At 43.5% G+C, this 19,834-nt stretch overlaps 1 protein-coding gene across 5 annotated transcripts in view; it reads left to right on the plus strand.

Moving 5' to 3' along the window:
- Positions 1–2,085: 2,085 nt before the first annotated feature.
- The window catches only part of MCPH1 (microcephalin 1), a 240,728-nt gene continuing 222,979 nt past the window's right edge, over positions 2,086–19,834 (plus strand). For 3 of the 5 annotated variants that reach the window (XM_063669328.1, XM_054499957.2, XM_063669330.1), the window contains exons 1-3: positions 2,086–2,248; positions 4,833–4,924; positions 10,319–10,437. In XM_063669328.1, coding sequence (XP_063525398.1) covers positions 2,227–2,248; positions 4,833–4,924; positions 10,319–10,437 — 233 coding nt within the window. In that variant the 5' untranslated portion in view covers positions 2,086–2,226. Of the gene's footprint in view, positions 2,249–4,832; positions 4,925–10,316; positions 10,438–18,733; positions 18,847–19,834 lie in introns of those variants that run through there. The other 2 variants (XM_063669329.1, XM_054499958.2) reach the window with 1 other exon arrangement.

Genomic DNA, 19,834 nt, shown 5'->3' on the forward strand with positions numbered 1-19,834 from the left:
CGGCCCATCTTGGCCTCCCAAAGTGTTGGGATTACAGGCTTAAGCCACCGCGTCTGGCCAGAGAAATTTTAAAAGACCTAAATGTTAATGGGTCAGAAGATTCAATACGGTTAAAATGTCAATTCTCCCCAAATTGATCTGTAGAGTCAACACAATCTCAATCAAAATCCCAGCAGTCTTTTTTTGTGCAAAACAAGTTGACTCTAAGATTTATAAGGAAATTTGAAGAATCTAGAAGACACAAAATAACCTTGAAAAATAAAAATAAAGTTGTAGGACATAAACTACCTGATTTCATCACTTATTTATATAGCTACAATAATCAAAACAGCATGGTGCTGGCGGCAAAAAGACAAATAGCTCAATGGAACAGAATAGGAAGCCTAAAACGAAACACATACATATGCGACACAGACTTTGAGGTAAGCACAAAGGAAATGATGCAGTAGAGACAAAAATAACTTTTTAACAAATGATGCTGGAACATTTGGATATGTATACATGCAAAAAAATGAGCTTTGGTCCCTATCCCATACCATATACAAAAATTAATTAAAAGTAGATCATATCCTTTGAGCCCAGGAGGTTGAGGCTGCAGTGAGCTGTGATCACACCACTGCATTCCAGCCTGGGCAACAGAGTGAGACCCTGCCAGAAAAAAAAAAAAAAAAAAGTAGATCCTAGACCTAACATACAACCTAAAACAGTAATATTTCTAGAAGAAATCATAGGAGAAAATATTTGTGATCGTGGAGCTGAAGAATCTATCAAATACTAAACTCTTTTTTACCACCTTGACCAAAAGTAATTGGTTTATATGCTTCATCATATCATTTAATTCTAAATCTAGAGATCAATGTCACTTTCTCAGTAAAAGTACGTGAGTCTTCAATGATGACCTGAACTCACACTCCCAAGTAAACCATAACCCCATATTTCCAGAGTAGAGTTTATTAGAGCAATAACTTGTGGTAATGATAAATACTGATCAAAGACTGAGCCTAGGAAGTGGGTTTTTTGAGGCTGCATATACTCAAGGCAATTCTTCAGAACCACAGAGGGCTCACTGGATCCTATTAATTGCTGAGAGTGAATGAATAAACAGATTGTTCAGAGACCTGAGTAGACGGTAGTTGATATTCTTGTACATGTATTCTACCTCTAGATTCAATAGAAAGAACTAAAAGTACGTGAATTTCAGTACCAACATCTCCATCAGTTACCAGCTGTATCACCTTGGACTAATCAGGTAACCTCCCGCGAACCTGGTTGCTTCCGGGGCGGGGATCCGCGGGCTGGAGGTTTGAGCCTGGGAGCCGGCAGGGCGGAGCAGCTGGAGGGCCAAACCTTTGAGCTCCGGGGGGTGGCCGGGATAGTGGGTAATGCCCGGCCGATCGGCGGCCTGGGGATTGCCCGAATGTGAGGTCTGGGTTCACCCCGCGGTGACCTGAGTCCTGGGATGCCCCCACAGGGATTTGCTGCTTCAGGGATCCGAAGTCTCATTCACTCCCTTACTGGGGATCTGAGGTCTCGAGGTCCTCCTGCGGGGTTCTGAGATTTCGGAGTCATCCTGTGGGGTCTGAGGTCTTGGGGTCCTCCTGTGGGGGTATGAAGCCTCGGGGTCCCCGCATGGGGTCTGAGGTCTCAGGGTAACCTCCGTGGGGTCTGAGGTCTCGGGGTCCCCCATCCCCGGGATCGGAGGTCCGGGTCCTCGGAACAGGCAGGGCGGTGGGTCCGGCCCCGAACAGTAACGTGGCGTGCCGGCCCCGGGTGGTGTCGGGCTGGGGGGCAGGCATAACGGTGCCGAAAGTCCGCACAAAGCCATCCGCGGGGGTCCCGCCGCGCCCGCGAGGCAATGACTGTGGCCCCTCCCCTTCCTGATCCTCAGCTCAGGTGAGCTCAGATGAGGCGCCGGGTAGCTTCTAAGTCACTAATGGAAATAGAAGGCTAATTCAGGGGTTAGGGGCCGTCGTCCTCGTTACTCCCAGGAGGAGAGAAAAACCCACGGCCCGGCAGCCAGAGGCGCGGCGAGGCGGAATCGGACCCTCTTTCCGGGTACTCAGCTCCCTCCAGTCTTCCGCCTCACCTACAAAGAAATCCCGGAAACGCGGGTTCAGCCAAGCGCGGTGAAAGCGGCGCGCTCTCCCCGCGCATGCCCAGTTCCCGCCCGCGCTGCCAGGCTCTCAAGCACCGCGCAGTCCAGCCGGCCGGATCCCGCCGTCTGTCATGGCCGCCCCCATCCTGAAAGGTGAGGGACTGTCTGCTCCCTGCTCCAGCAGCGGGGGGCTTTGAGGACCGGCACCCCTGGTCGCGGGCGCACTCGGGGGGTCCCGTGGGAGGAGCCCCGCTCGCCCCTCCCTCGCTGCCTGTCTCCCCCCAGACCCCCTGCCGCCTCCTTCCTCCCCCACTGCCTGTCCCACCAAAACCCCCTGCTTCCTGCTGTCTCCCCCGCTGCCTGTCCCCCCAAAACCCCCGGCTGCCTGCTTCCTTTCCCGTGCCCCCTGCCCCCCCAAACCCCCGACTGCCTGCTTCCTCCCCCGTGCTGCTTGTCCCCCAACCCCCGTGCTGCTAGTTTCCCTCAATCCCCCGCTGCCTGCTCCCTCCCCCATGCTGCCTGTCCCCCAAATCCCGCCTTGCCCCTACCTGCTCTCACCCCTGCTGCCTTAGTCCCTGTATCCGGGGCTCACAGGCAGGCAGAGTCCTGCCCTCCGGAAGTTGGTGTGCGGCCCTCCTGGGTCTGGTCCTGTTCGACCCCCTCTGAGGCCCACCTGGAGGGGCGGCAGTTGAGTTTCTATGCTAATTGTTCCATTAATAGGAGCCGCCTTTTACTGCGGAGTGTTTGTGTGCCAGGCGCTGTGCTTAGGCTAGTGTGGTATTGTCTAATTTTTTAACCGCTGTATCAACTCTCTTACATCATTTTACAGGCGGAAACTAAGGCATTGGAATTTAGGTGCCTCTCCCCCTGTGTGTGGCTAATCAGTGCTGACAGGGTCTTAGACCGGAGCTGCTATCCTAACCAGTATATGATACCGCACCCAGTCCCGCCCTTTGTGCACCTGGAAGAGCCCAGGAGAGGGGAATAGCGGACACATGTCTTGTAGAGTTTGACCGTGGGAAAAAAGGGGCCTGTATTGTGGGGTCTGGAGTCATAAAACCTCATAGCCAAAAGAAAAGACTAGAGGCTTTATACAAACTCCGTAATCAGATGTGGCTATTTTTCTAATGTTAGTATTTTGTTAAATTAACCTAGTTTTCCTTTAGCGTTACCCGCAATCATTGACCAATGGCACACCTGGAAAATTCTTTTAAACATCAGGTTTTGAGAAGAGGATATCCACTACAACAGGGGTCTACAGACTATGCCCCCCAGGCCATATCTAGCCTGCTGCCTGTTTTTGTAGGGTCTACAAGCTAAGAATGTATTTTACATTTTTAAGTTATTTTAAAAAAAGGACAAATGAAAAATTATATCACATTCACATTTCCTTCTCCATAAATAAAGTTTTGTTGGAACACAGGCTGGCCCGTTAATATATTACCTAGGGTTACGTTTGTGCCACAACTATGAAGTTGAGTAGTTGTGACAAATACTGTATTGGCCACAAAGCCTGAAATATTTACCATCTGTTCGTTTACAGAAAACAGGCTTCTGCACTAGAAAAATTAAGCCTAAGAATTTGGGGAAAGCAACTAATTTTAGGAATGTAAACTCACATGTATTGTATGGGTACAGTTGTTCTTTGCTTAAAATTTTAATAAATTCCACTGAAGCTATTTTGAATAGGCTTTTAGTAGAAATTTATTTATGAGACAGAGTCTTACTCTGTTGCCCAGGCTGGAGTGCAGTGACATGATCACATAATAGCTCAAGCAATTCTGCTTCAGCCTTCTGAGTAACTTGGGACTACAGGCACTACCATGCCCGGTTATTTTTATTTTTATTTTTTAATTTATTATTTTTTTGTAGAGCCAGGGTCTCACTATGTTACCTAGGCTGGTCTTGAGTTCCTAGCCTCAAGCAATGCTCCCGCCTCCACCTTCCAAAGTGCTGGGATTACAGGCGTGAGCTACTTTGCTCAGCCAGTAGAAGAAAATTTATTTATTTATTTTTGAGGCAAGGTCTTGCTCTGTTGCCCAGGCTGGAGTGCGATGTTGCGATCATAACTCAGCTTCTACCTCCTGGGCTCCAGGGATTCTCCCACCTCAGCTTCTCCACCCTCCCCACCCCCATTTCCCGCCCAGTAGCTGGGACTACAGCCGCTCGCCACCATTCCTGGCTAATTAAAAAAAAAAAAAAAAATTTGTAGAGACAGGGTTTCACTATGTTGCCCAGGCTGGTCTCAAACTCCTGCGCCCAAGTGATCCCACTGCCTTGGCCTTCCAAAGTGCTGGAATTACAGCATGAGCCATCACACCTGGCCAGTAGAATAAATTTTTGGTTTACTCTTTTTTTTTTTGGGACGGAGCCTCGCCCTGTCACCCAGGCTGGAGTGCAATGGCGCAATCTCGGCTTACTGCAACCTCTGCCTCCTGGGTTCAAGCGATTCTCCTACCTCAGCCTTCCAGTAGCTGGGATTACAGGTGCCTGCCACCATGCCCAGCTAATTTTTTGTATCTTTTAGTAGAGATGGGTTTTCACCATGTTGGCCCGGCTGGTCTCAAACCCCCGACTTTGTGGATCCACCCGCCTCCGCCTCCCAAAGTACTGGGATTACAGGAGTGAGCCACTGTGCCGGCCTCGGTTTACTCTTGAATATAAATAGAACAAAATCTATTGAGCAGGGGATGCTGGAATTACAAATGTATATTTCATGTTCATATCTTGTTTTCAGATGTAGTGGCCTATGTTGAAGTGTGGTCATCCAATGGAACAGAAAATTATTCAAAGACATTTACCACACAGCTTGTGGATATGGGGGCAAAGGTAAGACATTTATTTTGCTGTCGAGTCATATGACAGTCTTCTGATAGGTAAAAAGTTACATTTGCATTTTCATATTTTGAGAGTTATTACTTAGAATATGGATGAAGCAATGGATAAGTGGTGGGAGAAAAAAGAGCCAAAGTGTGAAGAATTTAGAACAGTAGGGCTTACAGAACAGTTGGGTCTGTGGGCATTGAGTGAGGAGGAGGAACCTAGGATGAAATGCTGGATTCTTACACTGGTTACTTGGGTGCATAGTGCTATTAAGCAAAGTGAGGAATACGGGAAAAGGAACAGTTTTCTAAGGGAAAAGTTGTAAATTTGGTCATATTGAAAATATCTGTTAGACATTTGGATATACAAGTCTGGAACTTGGAGTGTTCAAGGCTAGAGATGATGATTTGGGGGTCAGGACCATAGGGGTCATGTGAAGTCACAGGTGTGGACGTCGTCCCATGTGAGGCATGGTTAGGATGAAGAGTGGTGGCAGAGGAGCGTTGTTCAGTATTCAAGGACAGGTGATGGGAGCAGGGACCCAGTGACAGAGGGAGAGAAGAATGCCAAGAGAAGGAGAAAAGCAAGTGTGGAAGTCAAAGGAGGGAGTAATTTTTTTTTTTTTTTTGAGACGGAGTCTCGCTCTCTCGCCAGGCTGGAGTGCAGTGACGCGATCTCGGCTCACTGCAACCTCTGCCTCCTGGGTTCAAGCGATTCTCCTGCCTCAGCCTTCCAAGTATCTGGGACTACAGGCACATGCCACCATGCCTAGCTAATTTTTTTTTTGGTATTTTTAGTAAAGACGGGGTTTCACCATGTTGGCCAGGATGGTCTCAATCTCCTGATCTGTGCACCTCGGCCTCCCAAAGTGCTGAGATTACAGGCATGAGCCACCGAGCCCAGCCAGGAGTAATTTTTTAATTGCCTTTCAGAGCTAGGAGGGAGTAATTTTAAAGATGGAATTTTTAAAAACTACAGAGAGTTCAAGAAAGATAGGATGGGCAAGTGTACTTTGGATTTGAACACTATAAGGTCATTGCTGAACTTAGTGCAGTTTTCAGTGAAATGGGCAGGAATCACTGAGATATGAGGAAATGGAGACAGCAAACAATTTGCCTTATTCAGGGTTTCTTAGTATAGCCATCTCTGTTAGCAGATTTACTATCACATAGTGCTTGTGTTCAAGTAGCCTTTATTTGACTTAGTAATGTCCTTGATACCAAATAGGTATCTTTTGCCTACGCACACTAAACCAATCACTGTGATGACGTGTTTTACAAAAGGGAAAAGATTCATTCACAGCCCAGCTAGGAGGCAGAAGAGTACTCAAATCTTCATTCCCAAAGATAAGGCTTAGGGATATTTATCAGTTAGGGAAGTGGGGTGATCTAAGCTGTGGGGAAAAATGAAGTACATGATCTGCACAAGCATAGTTGGGGTTCATGGAATGCATGTTTAGAAAACAGGCATTATTAGGAGGCCAAGGCAGGCGGATCACCTGAGATCAGGAGTTCGAGACCAGCCTGGCCAACATAGTGAAACCCCATCTCTACTAAAAATACAAAAAAAATAGCCGGATGTGGTGGCACACACCTGTAATCTCAGTGATTCGCAGGCTGAGGCAGGAGAATCGTTTGAACCTGGGAGGCGGAGGTTGTATTGAGCCGAGATTGCACCACTGCACTCCAGCCTGGGCGACAGAGTAAGACTCTGTCTCCAAAAACCAAAAATACAGGCACTAGTAGGATCCGATGGTGAAGATTTTGGCCTGATGACAAAAGGTCACTTCTTGGGCATCTGCACAGGCCCGGTTGAAGAGTTGGTGGTTGCAGCCTGTTTGAACTGTACGGGTGCTGCCCCACGTTCCTGAGAAGTAACAAGCAACTGTTACTGTGGTGACATATCCACCAGAAGTGTTATCTTATAAGGAAGCCAGTGAAGGTTGTTACAGCATTTAGCAGCATGACTTGCAACTATATAGAAATAAATAAATAAATAACAAAAAGCAAATGACCAAAAGCAAGCAAGACAGGTTAAATTTGGCAGACCTAATTTTCAGACTTAAAGCGCAAGAGTGGTGATGCTGGCAATTCAGATATGCCAGAGAAGCCTTAAGGTGCTTTAAGTGAAAAGGTGAAAGTTCTCCACTTTAAGGAAAGGAAAAAAATTGTATGCTGAAGTTGCTAAGATCTACAGTGAGAACAAATCTTCTAATCTTGAAATTGTGAAGAACTATGCTAGTGTTGCAGTCACAACAAACTGCAAAAGTTACAGCCACAGTGTGTGATAATTTTTATTATATTACATTGTTACAGTTACCCTATTTTGTTATCATTATTGTTAATCTGTGCCTAATTTGTAAATGAAACTTCCTTGTGTATGTATGTATAGGAAAAAACAGTATATAACCCATTCGGTACTAGCTCAGGATTCAGGCGTCCACTGGGAGGCGTGGGGGGCGGGACGCGGGCGTGTCTTAGAACTTAACCCCCCCGTGGTTAAGGGGGAACTAATGTACTCTTATAGGGAGTTATCTATGAACAAAGCCTGTTTATGTCCTTTTCTGGCATTTGGGAGGGGCTGACTGATAGGCTGAGTGAAAGAGATCCATTAAAAATGGGAGAAAAGATAATGGAAGGTAGGGCTAGGTTAGGGTGGGGCAAGAGAGCTGCCGTGGGTATAAAACTTAAGAGGCACTCACCACCAGGCAAAAAGTGGGTGCTACTAAATTTTTTACCCTAAGAGCCTTGTTTGACCTCCCTAATGCCTGTCTTGAGTAAGAGGTCAGTGGAGAGGAATCCGAATATAGGAGCAGGGCCTGCACTGCAGGAGGGGAGATGTGCCCACTGTGATACACTGGAATGTAGGAACCTGAGAGAGTCTGCATGTTCTCATGCCTAACATTTACTTGGGATTAGGACGAGTTACTGTGAATGAGAAAAAAACCGTTAGACAAGTGAGTTGACAAGGTGGTTTGAGGGTAGCATTAAGATCGTAGATCTTTTAGATCTTCTTGGTTTCACCTTTTATTTCAAAAATTGGCAAACAGAAAGTTGAAAGAATAGTGAATACAGATTCAACAGTTGTTAACGTCGTAACAGATTTGGGTATTTGTAGTACTCATAATCCAGGATTATCTTAAGCCAATTTCAGGATTTGAGATGATTTAAAACTAGACTACAGGCCTGTGAGGGTCATTATAACTTCTGATTCACCCTTAATCTAGATGCAGCTCTTTGGGTCTCAGCTCAAGGTGTAGGGGTTTTATCAGACCCCCTTCTCTTGGAGGTGTCTCAATTTTTGTCCTGTTTAGTGTTTGCTAAATTTGATAAAAGCCTTGTGGGAAAATGGCCTCAAATGCTAGACTCATCTCTAGGTGTCAGTCTTAATCTAGAATCTCAGCCCAGTAATTAATTGCCTTGATAGCTCCCATGGACTTGGTGGGGGTGTGGAGATTGAGAGTTATAAAAGTAATACATATTTATTGTTTAAAAAGACCAGTGGGCAGTGCCATGAAATTCACAATGAAAACAAAGAGAAACCAGCAACCCTTTGCGGTACATGTCCTTTTCCATTTTTCAAAGACAGCTACTTTCAAATCATCTGTTTCTTTTGGTATTTGCCTTCATATTTCCAAGCGGTGTACATATATTACTTCAGTATAATTGAATGCTATAAAAATTATGCAGATGAGTTCTGCTTCTGGAAAGGATACATAAAAGGTAAAATTTTTGACACCATGAGTGTCTGAGCATGCCTTTATTATACTGTTACCTTTGACTAATATTTTAGCTGACTGTAAAATGCTAGCACAAATACTATTTTTCCTTGAAGGTATTTCCCATTGTTTTCTCACTTCCGACTGCTGTTGATAAGACTGATTCACTTTTCACTTATCATTGTTTGCATGTGATGTGTCTCCATCCTCTTCACCTTGATTACCCACTCTTAATATTTTTCCCTTTCGCCAACCATGCTGGAATTCTGTGATAAGCTTGGTGTAGTGCTGTTTTCATTCTTGTGCTGGGCCTTTGTAGGGAATTCTTTTGATCTAGAATGCATATCCTTTAGTTTGACAAACTTTTCTTTGATTATTTCTTTAATAATATTGTCTCCATTTTGTGTATTCCTGTATTTCTTTAACTTTTGTTGATTGGCTGTTGGATCTCCTGGTCTGAGCTTCTGATGTTCTTGCCTTTTGTCTCCTGTTGTGTCCGTCTTCTCGTTCTTTTGTTCTACTACCGGTGAGCTTTTCTCAACTTCATTGTCTGATATTTCTGTAGAAAATTTTTTTACGTATGTCATCTTTTCTTAATTTCCAAGAGCTCTTTAGGATCCTATTAAAAAATAATCTTCTGATCATGTTGCATGAATACAGTATCTTTTTTTTTTTTTTTTTTTTTTGAGATGGAGTCTTGCTCTGTTACCCAGGCTGGAGTGCAATGGCACAATCTTGGCTAACTGTAACCACCACCTCCTGGGTTGAAGCGATTCTCCTGCCTCAGCCTCCCGAGTTGCTGAGACTACAGGCACAAACTACCACGCCTGGCTAATTTTTGTATTTTTAGTAGAGACAGGGTTTTGCCATGTTGGCCAGGCTGGTCTTAAGTTTCTGACCTTATGATCCACCTGCCTTGGACTCCCACAGTGCTGGGATTACAGGTGTGAACCACCACACCCAGTTTCCTTTGGTTTTAATTAGCTGAATTTTTCCAACTTTTTGAATGATTGTACTTATTTTCAACCTTCTTACTTTGTATTTATGTATTTAAGATTACAGGCGCCCGCCACCATGCCCGGATAATTTTTGTATTTTTAGTAGAGACGGGGTTTCACCAGGTTGGCTAGCCTGGTCTCGAACTCCTGGCCTCAGGCGATCCACCCGCCTCAGCCTCCCAAAGTACTGGGATTACAGGCATGAACCACCACCATGCCCAGCCATGAATACAGTATCTTAAGATATTAAGTGTTTTTAATTTTGGTTAAATATATGTTCTATTTTCTCTGTTGCCTTTGAATTTCATTTGGTTTTATTTTTTTGATGGAGAAAGCTTTTCTGAAATGTCCATTATTATCTGACTCTTTCCATCTTCTAAAAATGTGGTGCCTTCTCATGGCCACATTTTCTCTTCTGTTCTCTTTATCCTTGCAGGGCTCCAACTCTTTATTCTTTCAGTAACACTTCAGAGGGTTTTTAGAGGGAGTAGCCATGAACTTGTGTGTATGATTCACCGTCCTAACTGGAACAGATATGTTTTAAGCAGCGTTATGCATTCCTTCGAGTGTTTCTCTGTCAGATTTTGAGAAACAGAACTGCTGGGGTAGAGGTTTTTTGATCAGTTGTACTTAAGTTGTGAATGAACAGTAATGTACATTTTGTTTTCTGCATTTTGTCTACAGGTTTCAAAAACTTTTAACAAACAAGTAACTCACGTTATCTTCAAAGATGGCTACCAGAGCACTTGGGACAAAGCTCAGAAGAGAGGCGTAAAACTCGTTTCGGTGCTCTGGGTTGAAAAGTAAGCAGTTTCTCTCTTACTTTTTTTCCTTAAGTATCTAGTATTGAAAATGTGTGGAGATATTTTTCACAGATCGCAGAACCAGATAAAGTTTGATTTTCATCTTTTCTCTGCCTCTTACCTCACCAAGTAATTTGACATCCTCCAGCCTCAATTTCTGCAGTTCTGAGGTCCTATAATACCTAACTCTGCCTAGGGGGAAAAGGAGCCTGCAGGTCCTGAAGCTGGCTATGCAAGGTGGACTTAGCAAGCGAGAGGGAATGTGATGAAGCAGATTGTGTTAGTCAGCGAGCGCTGCTGTAACAAAGGACCACAGAATGGGTCACTCGAGCAACAGAAAAGGACTTTCTCCCAACTCTGGAGGCAGGAAGTCCAGTATCAAGGTGTCCACAGGGTTGGTATCTTCTTTTTTTTTTTTTGAGATGAAGTCTTGCTCTGTCATCCAAGCTGGAGTGCAGTAGCTGGATCTTGGGTCACTGCAGCCTCAGCCTCCTAGGCTCCAGTGATTCTTATGCCTCAGCCTCCCAAGTAGCTGGGATTCATCTCAACCTTTGCCTCCTGGGCTCAAGTGATTCTCCTGCTTCAGCCTCCCGAGTAGCTGGGATTACGGCACGCACCAGCACGCCTGGCTAATTTTTGTATTTTTAGTAGAGATGGGGTTTCATCATGTTGGCCAGGCTGGTCTCAAACTTCTAACCTCAGGTGATCCACCTGCCTCGGCCTCCCAAAGTGCTAGGATTACAGGCATGAGCCACTGTGTGCGGCCCACACAGTTTTGATTACAGTAAATTTGTAGTAAGTTTTGAAATTGGGAAGTATGAGTCCTGTAACTTCGTTTTTCATTTTCAAGATTGTTTGGCTATTTTGATTTGAGTTCCTTGCTAAGATTGTTTGGCTGTCTTGTTTGGGTTCCTTGCATTTCTATATGAATTTTATGATCAGCTTGTCAGTTTATTCAAAAACAAAAAAGGCAGCTGGGATTTGGTAGGATTGTATTGAATCTCTAATTAAGGAAGTGTTGGTGTGTTTATAATATTTAATCTTCCAGTCCATGAAAATGGGATGTGTTTCTTTTTCAGGTCTCAAATTTCCTTCAGTGATACTTTCTAGTTTTCAGTGTACAAGTTTTTTACCCCCTAGGTTAAATATATTCCTAACTTTTTTGTTCATTTTCATGTGAATGAAATTGTTTTCTTAATTTTTTTAAGTTGTTAGCTGTTAGTGTATGGAAATGCAGGTGATTGTTGTATATTGATCTTATACCCTGCAAATTTGCTGAACTTGTTTATTAGTTCTAAATATATTTGTGGGTTCCTTAGGATTCTCTATATGCAATGTTGTGTAATTTTGTAAATAGAGATAGATTTACTTCTTCATTTCTAGTCTGGCTGCATTTTATTTCATATTTTATTTTTTATTTTATTTTATTATTTTATTTTATGTTTGTTCTGGCCAGAACCTCCAGCACAGTGTTGAATAGAAGTGGTGAGAATGGACATCCTTGTCTTGTTGCTCATCTTTGGAGAAAAGCTTTCAGTATTTCATTATTTAGTATGATGGTAACTGTGGTTTGTGTAAATGTCCTTTATCAGGCTGAGGACATTCCCTTCTGTTCCAGGTTGTTTGTTTGTTTCTTATTATTAAAGGAAGTTAGATATTGTTGTCAAATGTTTTTCTGCATGATTGTTGTCCTTCATTATATTAATGTGGTATAATTGAGGGGTTTTGTATGGTGAACCAACCTTGCAGTGCTAGGATAAATCCTACTTGGTCATGTTATATACGTTGTCATCTTTCCTTTTTAATTGTTGGAATAGGCCGGGTGCGGTGGCTCACACCTGTAATTCCAGCACTTTGGGAGGCCGAGGGGGGTGGATCACCTGAGGTCAGGAGTTTGAGACCAGCCTGATCAATATGGTGAAACCCTATCTCTATTAAAAATACAAAAATTAGCCAGGCGTGGTGGCGAGTGCCTGTAGTCCCAGCTACTCGGGAGGTTGAGACAGGAAAATCACTTGAACCTGGGAGACAGAGGTTGCAGTGAGCCAAGACCACGCCATTGCACTTCAGCCTGGGCGACAAGAGCGGGGAGAAAAAAAAAAAAAAAGTAAGGTGTCTTTCTGGCTTTTGTCAAGATTTTCTCATTATCTCTCACTTTCAGAAATTTAAGTGTCTCCATATGGTTTTTTAAAATTTATTTTGTCCAGATTTTACAGAACTTGTTGAATGTGTAGTTATCTGTGTTTCTACATATGATTCGTTTTTGGCCATTATTTCTTCATCTATGTTTTCTGCCCCGCTTCCTCCTCATTTTTTCTGGTTAGCTGTATATCTTTTTCTGGTTAGCTGTATATCTTTTTCTGGTTCGCTGTATATCTTTTTCTGGTTCGCTGTATATCTTTTTCTGGTTCGCTGTATATCTGTTTCTGGTTCGCTGTATATCTGTTTCTGGTTCGCTGTATATCTGTTTCTGGTTCGCTGTATATCTGTTTCTGGTTCGCTGTATATCTGTTTCTGGTTCGCTGTATATCTTTTTCTGGTTCGCTGTATATCTTTTTCTGGTTCGCTGTATATCTTTTTCTGGTTCGCTGTATATCTTTTTCTGGTTCGCTGTATATCTTTTTCTGGTTCGCTGTATATCTTTTTCTGGTTCGCTGTATATCTTTTTCTGGTTCGCTGTATATCTTTTTCTGGTTCGCTGTGTATCTTTTTCTGGTTCGCTGTGTATCTTTTTCTGGTTCGCTGTATATCTTTTTCTGATTAGCTGTATACCAGGGATTGGTAAAGTTTTCTGTAAATGGACAGACGGTAAATATTTTAGGCTTTGCGGGCCATATGGTCTCTACTCAAGAGCTCAGCTCTCTTGTGGTGTGAAAGGAGTAATAGAAAATAAGTAAACAAATGCATGTGTCTGTGTGACAGCAAGCTTTACTTATAAGTCTGGCAGGAAGCCAGGTAGTTTGCCAATCCTTTCTGTGTAATACACCTTTTAAATGTTTGCATTTGTCCATAGTGCTCTCCTTCTTGTTCATTATTGTTCGGCCTTTTTTATTCTCCCCAGATGGATCTGTTTTCAAGTTCATTGACTTTTTTCTTCATCAAATCCATTCTGCTACTTAGTACCTTTATTTGAGATATTTTTGATTTCTAACATTTCTGCTTGGTTTTTTAATACATTCTTTTTATTCCGTTTCCATGTGAGATTTCTCATATTTGCTTTTCCTGTCTTTGGTTATGAGTGTATTTTCTATTATATCGATGAGTATAGTTATAAATAGTTGTCTTAATGACCTTGTCTGATAATTTTGAGGTGGGTATCTGTTTTGTTTTTTTTTTCTTTGATAGCGTGTCACATTTTTCTGGTTCTTCATATGGCAAATAATTTGAGGTTGTATTTTGCACATTGTAAATACTATGTAGACTCTGGATTCTTTTGTATTGTTGCAAAGAGCATGATGTTTTTGTTTTAGCAAGTAGTTAACTTGTCATTAAAGTTAAATGCACACTGTCATTATGTGGGCAGTTGCTTAGATGTGCCCTTTAAGCCTCAGGTGCAAGGTGATTTGTTTGCCTCAAACACATGTTGTTCAGGGGTCAGTCGGAGACTTGAACTTCCATACTCAGAATTTGGGGTTTCTCCTCTGGTTCTCTTACTTCCTGAGTCCTTACCTCATTTCTCTGTTGGCCCTAGCTGCCCAGTCTCCTTCCCCTGGTCTCTTCAGCAAGAAAGGAGGCCGGAGCTTCTGCTTGAGTGCCTGCTGCGCCACACCAGCTCCCTCAGAGACTGGCTGCCTTTAGGGGACAGACAGAAAATGTGGTGATGCCCAGATTCTTTTGCTTCCTTTTAAAATTTGCCTGTTCTTTCTTTTTCTTTTATTTCCCTCCAGCTTTCAAAGCTCTCACATAGTTGGTTTATTTTATTTTATTTTTCCTGTATTTCCAGGACGTATAGCTTATAGTTCACTTATATTTGTATATTGGTTTGTTAGGCATAAACAGAAATGGAACTTAGTATGTTATTTTTGAAGCATCTGAGGCCAGTCTAATTCTTTTTCCCTTCAAGATTATTTGATCTTTTTGCCTGGAGACTCCTTAAGGATATTTTTTATTTTATTTTATCTTTTTTTTTTTTAGATGAAGTCTCGCTGTGTCACCAGGCTGGAGTACAGTGGCGCGATCTGTGCTCACTGCACCCTCCGACTCCCTGGTTCAGCGATTCTCCTGCCTCAGCCTCCCGAGTAGCTGGGATCACAGGCACGTGCCACCACGCCTAGCTAATTTTTGTATTTTTAGTGGACACGGGGTTTCACCATGTTGGCCAGGTGGTCTCGATCTTCTGACCTCATGATCTGCCCGCCTCAGCCTCCCAAAGTACTGGGATTATAGGCGTGAGCCACAGCGCCCGGCCAGGATTTTTTTTTTAAGACTCATGGCTTTACTGTAATATGTTTTGGATTGATCATTCCAGTTCTGGCTTGGCCTTTTCAACAGATTCGGGTCTATATTTCTGCAAAAGTTTCTGGGATTATAGTTTTAAATATTCTGCTTCATTGTTTTGCTTTTCTTCTGGGACTCCAATTATGTTGATGTTGGGCCTGCTTAGCTATCTTTTATTTCAGCCGCTTTGACTTCAACCCTTTTATATTTATATACACATACACACAAACACACACACACACACACACACACACACATTTTTACCCCAAATACTCATTTGACAGTATTTGTTTTTGTTTTTTGAAGACAGGGTCTTGCTCTGTTTTTTGGTTTTTGGAGACAGGGTCTTGCTCTTTTGCCCAGGCTGGAATGCAATGACTCAGTTGAAGCTTACTGCAGCCTTGACCTCTAAGGCTCAATCAGTCCTCTCACCCCAGCCCTCCCGAGTGGCTGAGACTGTAGGCATGTGCCACCATGCCCAGCCATTTAAAAAAAATTTTTTTTCTTTTTTCTTTTTGAGATGGAGTCCTGCTCTGTGGCCTAGTGCAGTGGTGCAATCTCGGCTCACTGTAAGCTCTGTCTCCCAGGTTCATGCCGTTCTGCCTCAGCCTCCCGAGTAGCTGGGACTACAGGTGCCCACCACCAGGCCTGGCTAATTTTTTTTTTTTTTTTTATTTTTAGTAGAGATGGGGTTTTACCGTGTTAGCCAGAATGGTCTTGATCTCCTGACGTTGTGATCCACCTGCCTTGGCCTCCCAAAGTGCTGGGATTACAGGTGTGAGCCACCACACACGGCATTAAAGAATTTTTTTATAGAGATGGGATCTCACTATGTAGCCCAGGCTGGACTCAAGTGATCCACTCACTCCAGCCTCTCAAAGTGCTGGGATTACTGATGTGAGCCACTGCACCCAGCTGACAATATTTGATTCAAGTTCAAGGGGTTTGTTATATTCTTCAGTTTTGTGTTTGCTTTTATTTTAGGGAGTGTGATGGGTTTTCCTCAGCTGAAATGATTTGCTTTTTCTTTGTTTTTTTTTAAAATAGATTTTTAAAATGGATGTAGTCTATTCTATTTCCATTCATTGTATAGGCCGGGTGTTTGGCCAGAGCATCCTCTTCTGTCAGTTCTGCTGTCTTGCATAGTTTCTTTTATAGGTGATGCTGGTGATGGAGGGAGAAGGGAGGGGCTCGTGTATCTCGTTTGCCTTTTGTTTCTGTAGGATCCTTAAATGTTTTTCTCTTAGTTTCTTCTTTTTTTCACTACCATTGGTTCAAGGGCTGCCACTACCCCCAGAACTGATGCTTTTCAGAGCCTGCCTGTCCTAGTCTTGCTCCCATTCAGGCCCCTTCCCTGGAGTGGGTGCTGTGAGCTGCATGGGTTCTGTGTTGTGGCAGTTGTGCTGGGTGTCCTCTTTCTGAGACTTCTTTTACCTGTGCTTCATGTAAGTCCTCCAGACTGTACTACTTTTTATGGAGTCTTAAGCCTATTCTCCCCAACTTTCTGCATCCATAGACTTGCAGCTGTGTTGGAATTGGATTATTTTTCTACTTATAGGTCATCTGAATTTGCACTGTTATCTCCGTATCAGTGAGAATGTAGGTCATATGTGTCTTTTATTTAAGTTTCTTTTTTATTTTCTGCTTTTTTTCGGGGAGGGAATGGGGTAAGACTCAATATCAGGCAGCCATCATTGTTTTCTCTACCTCATCTTCTTATGGAGTCCATTGAAATGGCTTATTGATTTTTATCTCAAAATCGATCTCTCATAGATCTTTATCTCTGCCGTTACAGTCCAGACAACTATCATGTCTTGCTTCAGTTACTGTAGCAGCCTCCTGCCTGTCTGTTTCATTTTGTTTCTTATACATCAGCAAATGTAACCCCTTTTGTTACCAGTGGAAGGTATCCAAGTTACTGGCAGCAAACAAGTATGGGTTTGCAGCAACTTCAGTTCTTGCCTCCTCAGAAGAAAGAATTCCACGGAGGAGCATAAGGCAAAAGAAGAGACCGAAGCAAGTGTCAGAGCAGGAGCAGAAGTTTATTTAAAAGGCGTCAGAACGGAAAGAAAGGAACGTACACTGGGAAGAGTCCCAGGCGGGCATGGAGGTCTAATTTGATGTTTAACCTTGATCCTGGGATTTATAGGCTTGCCCTTTCCCCCAGTTCTTCCCTTAGAGTGGGCTGCCCGCATGCACAGTGCGGGAATTGAGCACAGGCAGGTTGTTTAGGAAGTTGTATGCGTGCCCATCTGAGGCTTTCTTCCCATTTCTCCGCCATTTTGTCTCTTAATGTGCATGCCCGGGAAATGGCCTCTCCCTGGCGTCTGCATTCAGTTAACACTTTAGCGCAACAGGTGTGGACTGTCAGGAAATGGCCTCTCCCTGGCTCTGGCTGCCAATTTATCTCTTTTAGAGACGTAATGTGATAATTGTTGAGCTATCACCCAACATTCCTAGTGGGTGGTAGAGCCCTCTCATGCCAGGCTTATGCCTAACTACCTGTAATACTTCAACACATAAATCAGCTTTATCCTTCTGATAAAATGGCTTAGAGTTCAGTGGTCTATAGCAGGGAATGGCAAACTATCATCCCCCGGCCAAATCCACCCTGCCATCCTGTTTATTTTTTTTTAATGGCCCATGAGCTAAGAATGGTTTTTAAATTAAGAGAAAAAAAAATTCAAATGTTTACTATTTCATGATATTTACATTATATAAAATTCAATTTTAGTATCCATAAATACCGTTTTATTGGAACACAGGCATGTTCATCTGACGATGTAGTCAGTGGCTGCCTCTGTACTACAGTTGTAGATTTGGATCCTGTGGCAGAGACCTTACGGCCCACGAAGCCTAAGACATTCACTACTTTCCCCTTTACAGAAGTTTGCTGACCCAGGTCCAGTGTGCTGCATGATGGTCCCCTTCCCTTCCAATGTCAGCTGCTCCCCTCTCCCTTGTTTGCGTCTTCCAAATGCTCTGGGCTTCCAGGTCCCCAAGGCCACACTCTTTCTGCCTTTAGTTCTTGGCCTGTGCTGAGAACTCTGCCCCCTCTTCCTGATTCTAAACCCAGTTTTGTAGTCAGCTCCTTTATACATGTTGCATTGCAAGGTCGCTTTATCAGAAGAGCTTCCTCTGTCCCCAGTTCACAGTTCAAGTCCTCTTTGTTATTCTCTATCTCAACTCCTTTTTTCCTGTGTGTACTATTAAAACTTATTTTGTTCATTTGACTGCTTTATCTGTCTGTGTATCTAATCATGCATTTGGTCTTTCTATTGTAATGGGGACTCCAAGAGCAGCTACCTGTCTGTCTTATTTATGGTTGTGTTTCCAGTAAATCTAACATTCATCTGGCTCATAGTAGATGCTCAGTAAATATTTGTTCTAACAAATTATGAACAAAGGAAAATTTAGTTAAGTGGCATAGAGATACTAGAGAAAATATCATGGGGGAAAATGACTTGAAAAAAACTACATTTTAAAAGTTGTGTAGAAATGTGGAGGGGAGAGTGCAGAAACAGAGACCTTTACTAGAAGCTTGAAGTAAATGGAGATGCATGGACAAAATTAAAATAGTAGCCATTTCTGTACCTAATAAGGCCTCTCAGCTAACCCTGCAATGGGGGTGGTCACTGGTAGTGTGTTCTGCTGAGAGTTAGGGGTTCTTACTCTGCTTTGTTGGCCCAGCCCCTGACTACCCCCGCCCCCCGTTCATTCTCTATCCCCTTTCTCTCTCTCTATTGCTGCCCACCACTACTAACCCCAGCCTCTTTCTCAAGGGGCTTATGCAGACTCCATAATACTTGTAACTTCATTATCCAAAAACAAACTTTTTTTTTTTTTTTCCTGGAGACAGTCTCACACTCTTGCCCAAGCTGTAGTGCAGTGGCGTGATCTCGGCTTACTGCAACCTCCGCCTCCTGGGTTCAAGCAATTCTGCCTCAGCCTCCCGAGTAGCTGGGGCTATAGGTACGTACTACCATGCCTGGCTAATTACACACACACATATATATATATATATATATATATATATTTTTTTTTTTTTTTTTTTTTTTTAGGCAGAGTCTCACTCTGTTGCCCAGGCTGGAGTGCAGTGACACGATCTCGGCTTACTGCAAGGTCTGCCTCCCGGGTTCATGCCATTCTCCTGTCTCAGCTTCCTGAGTAACTGGGACTACAGGAGCCCGCCACCACACCCAGTTAATTTTTTGTGTTTTTAGTATAGACGGGGTTGCACTGTGTTAGCCAGGATGGTCTCGATCTCCTGACCTTGTGATCCGCCCTCCTCAGTCTCCCAAAGTGCTGGGATTACAGGCGTGAGCCACTGTGCCCGGCCAATTTTTATATTTTTAGGAGAGACAGGGTTTCACCATGTTGGCTAGGCTGGTTTAACTCCTGACCTCAGGTGATCCGCCCACCTTGGCCTCCCAAAGTGCTAGGATTACAGATATGAGCCACCATGCCTGGCAAAAGCAAACTTCTAAGGTCCTCAAAAGCTCAAAAGTGAACCTAATCTTTTGGCATTTTTCTTTTTTTTTTCTTTTTGAAACTGAGTCTCGCTCTGTCGCCCAGGCTGGAGTGCAGTGGTGCAATCTTGGCTCACTGCATTCTCCTGCCTCAGCCTCCCGAGTAGCTGGGACTACAGACGCCCGCCACCACGCCCGGCTAATTTTTTTGTATTTTTAGTAGAGGCGGGGTTTCACTGTGTTAGCCAGGATGGTTTCCATCTCCTGACCTTGTGATCCGCCTGCCTCGGCCTCCCAAAGTGCTGGGATTACTGGCGTGAGCCCCTGCGCCCGGCCCATATACTTCTTTAGTTAACTTTTTATTACAGGACATTTTTTGCCTGTACATGCAGATACATCCCACTTTATATATATAAGAATCTTTTGTAGTAGCTGTCCAGTAATTTATGTAACCAGTGTCCTATTGATGATTGAAGTTTTTCATTTCTTAT

Source organism: Pongo pygmaeus, chromosome 7, assembly GCF_028885625.2.
Source record: "Pongo pygmaeus isolate AG05252 chromosome 7, NHGRI_mPonPyg2-v2.0_pri, whole genome shotgun sequence".
In the NCBI taxonomy this organism is placed as follows: domain Eukaryota; kingdom Metazoa; phylum Chordata; class Mammalia; order Primates; family Hominidae; genus Pongo; species Pongo pygmaeus.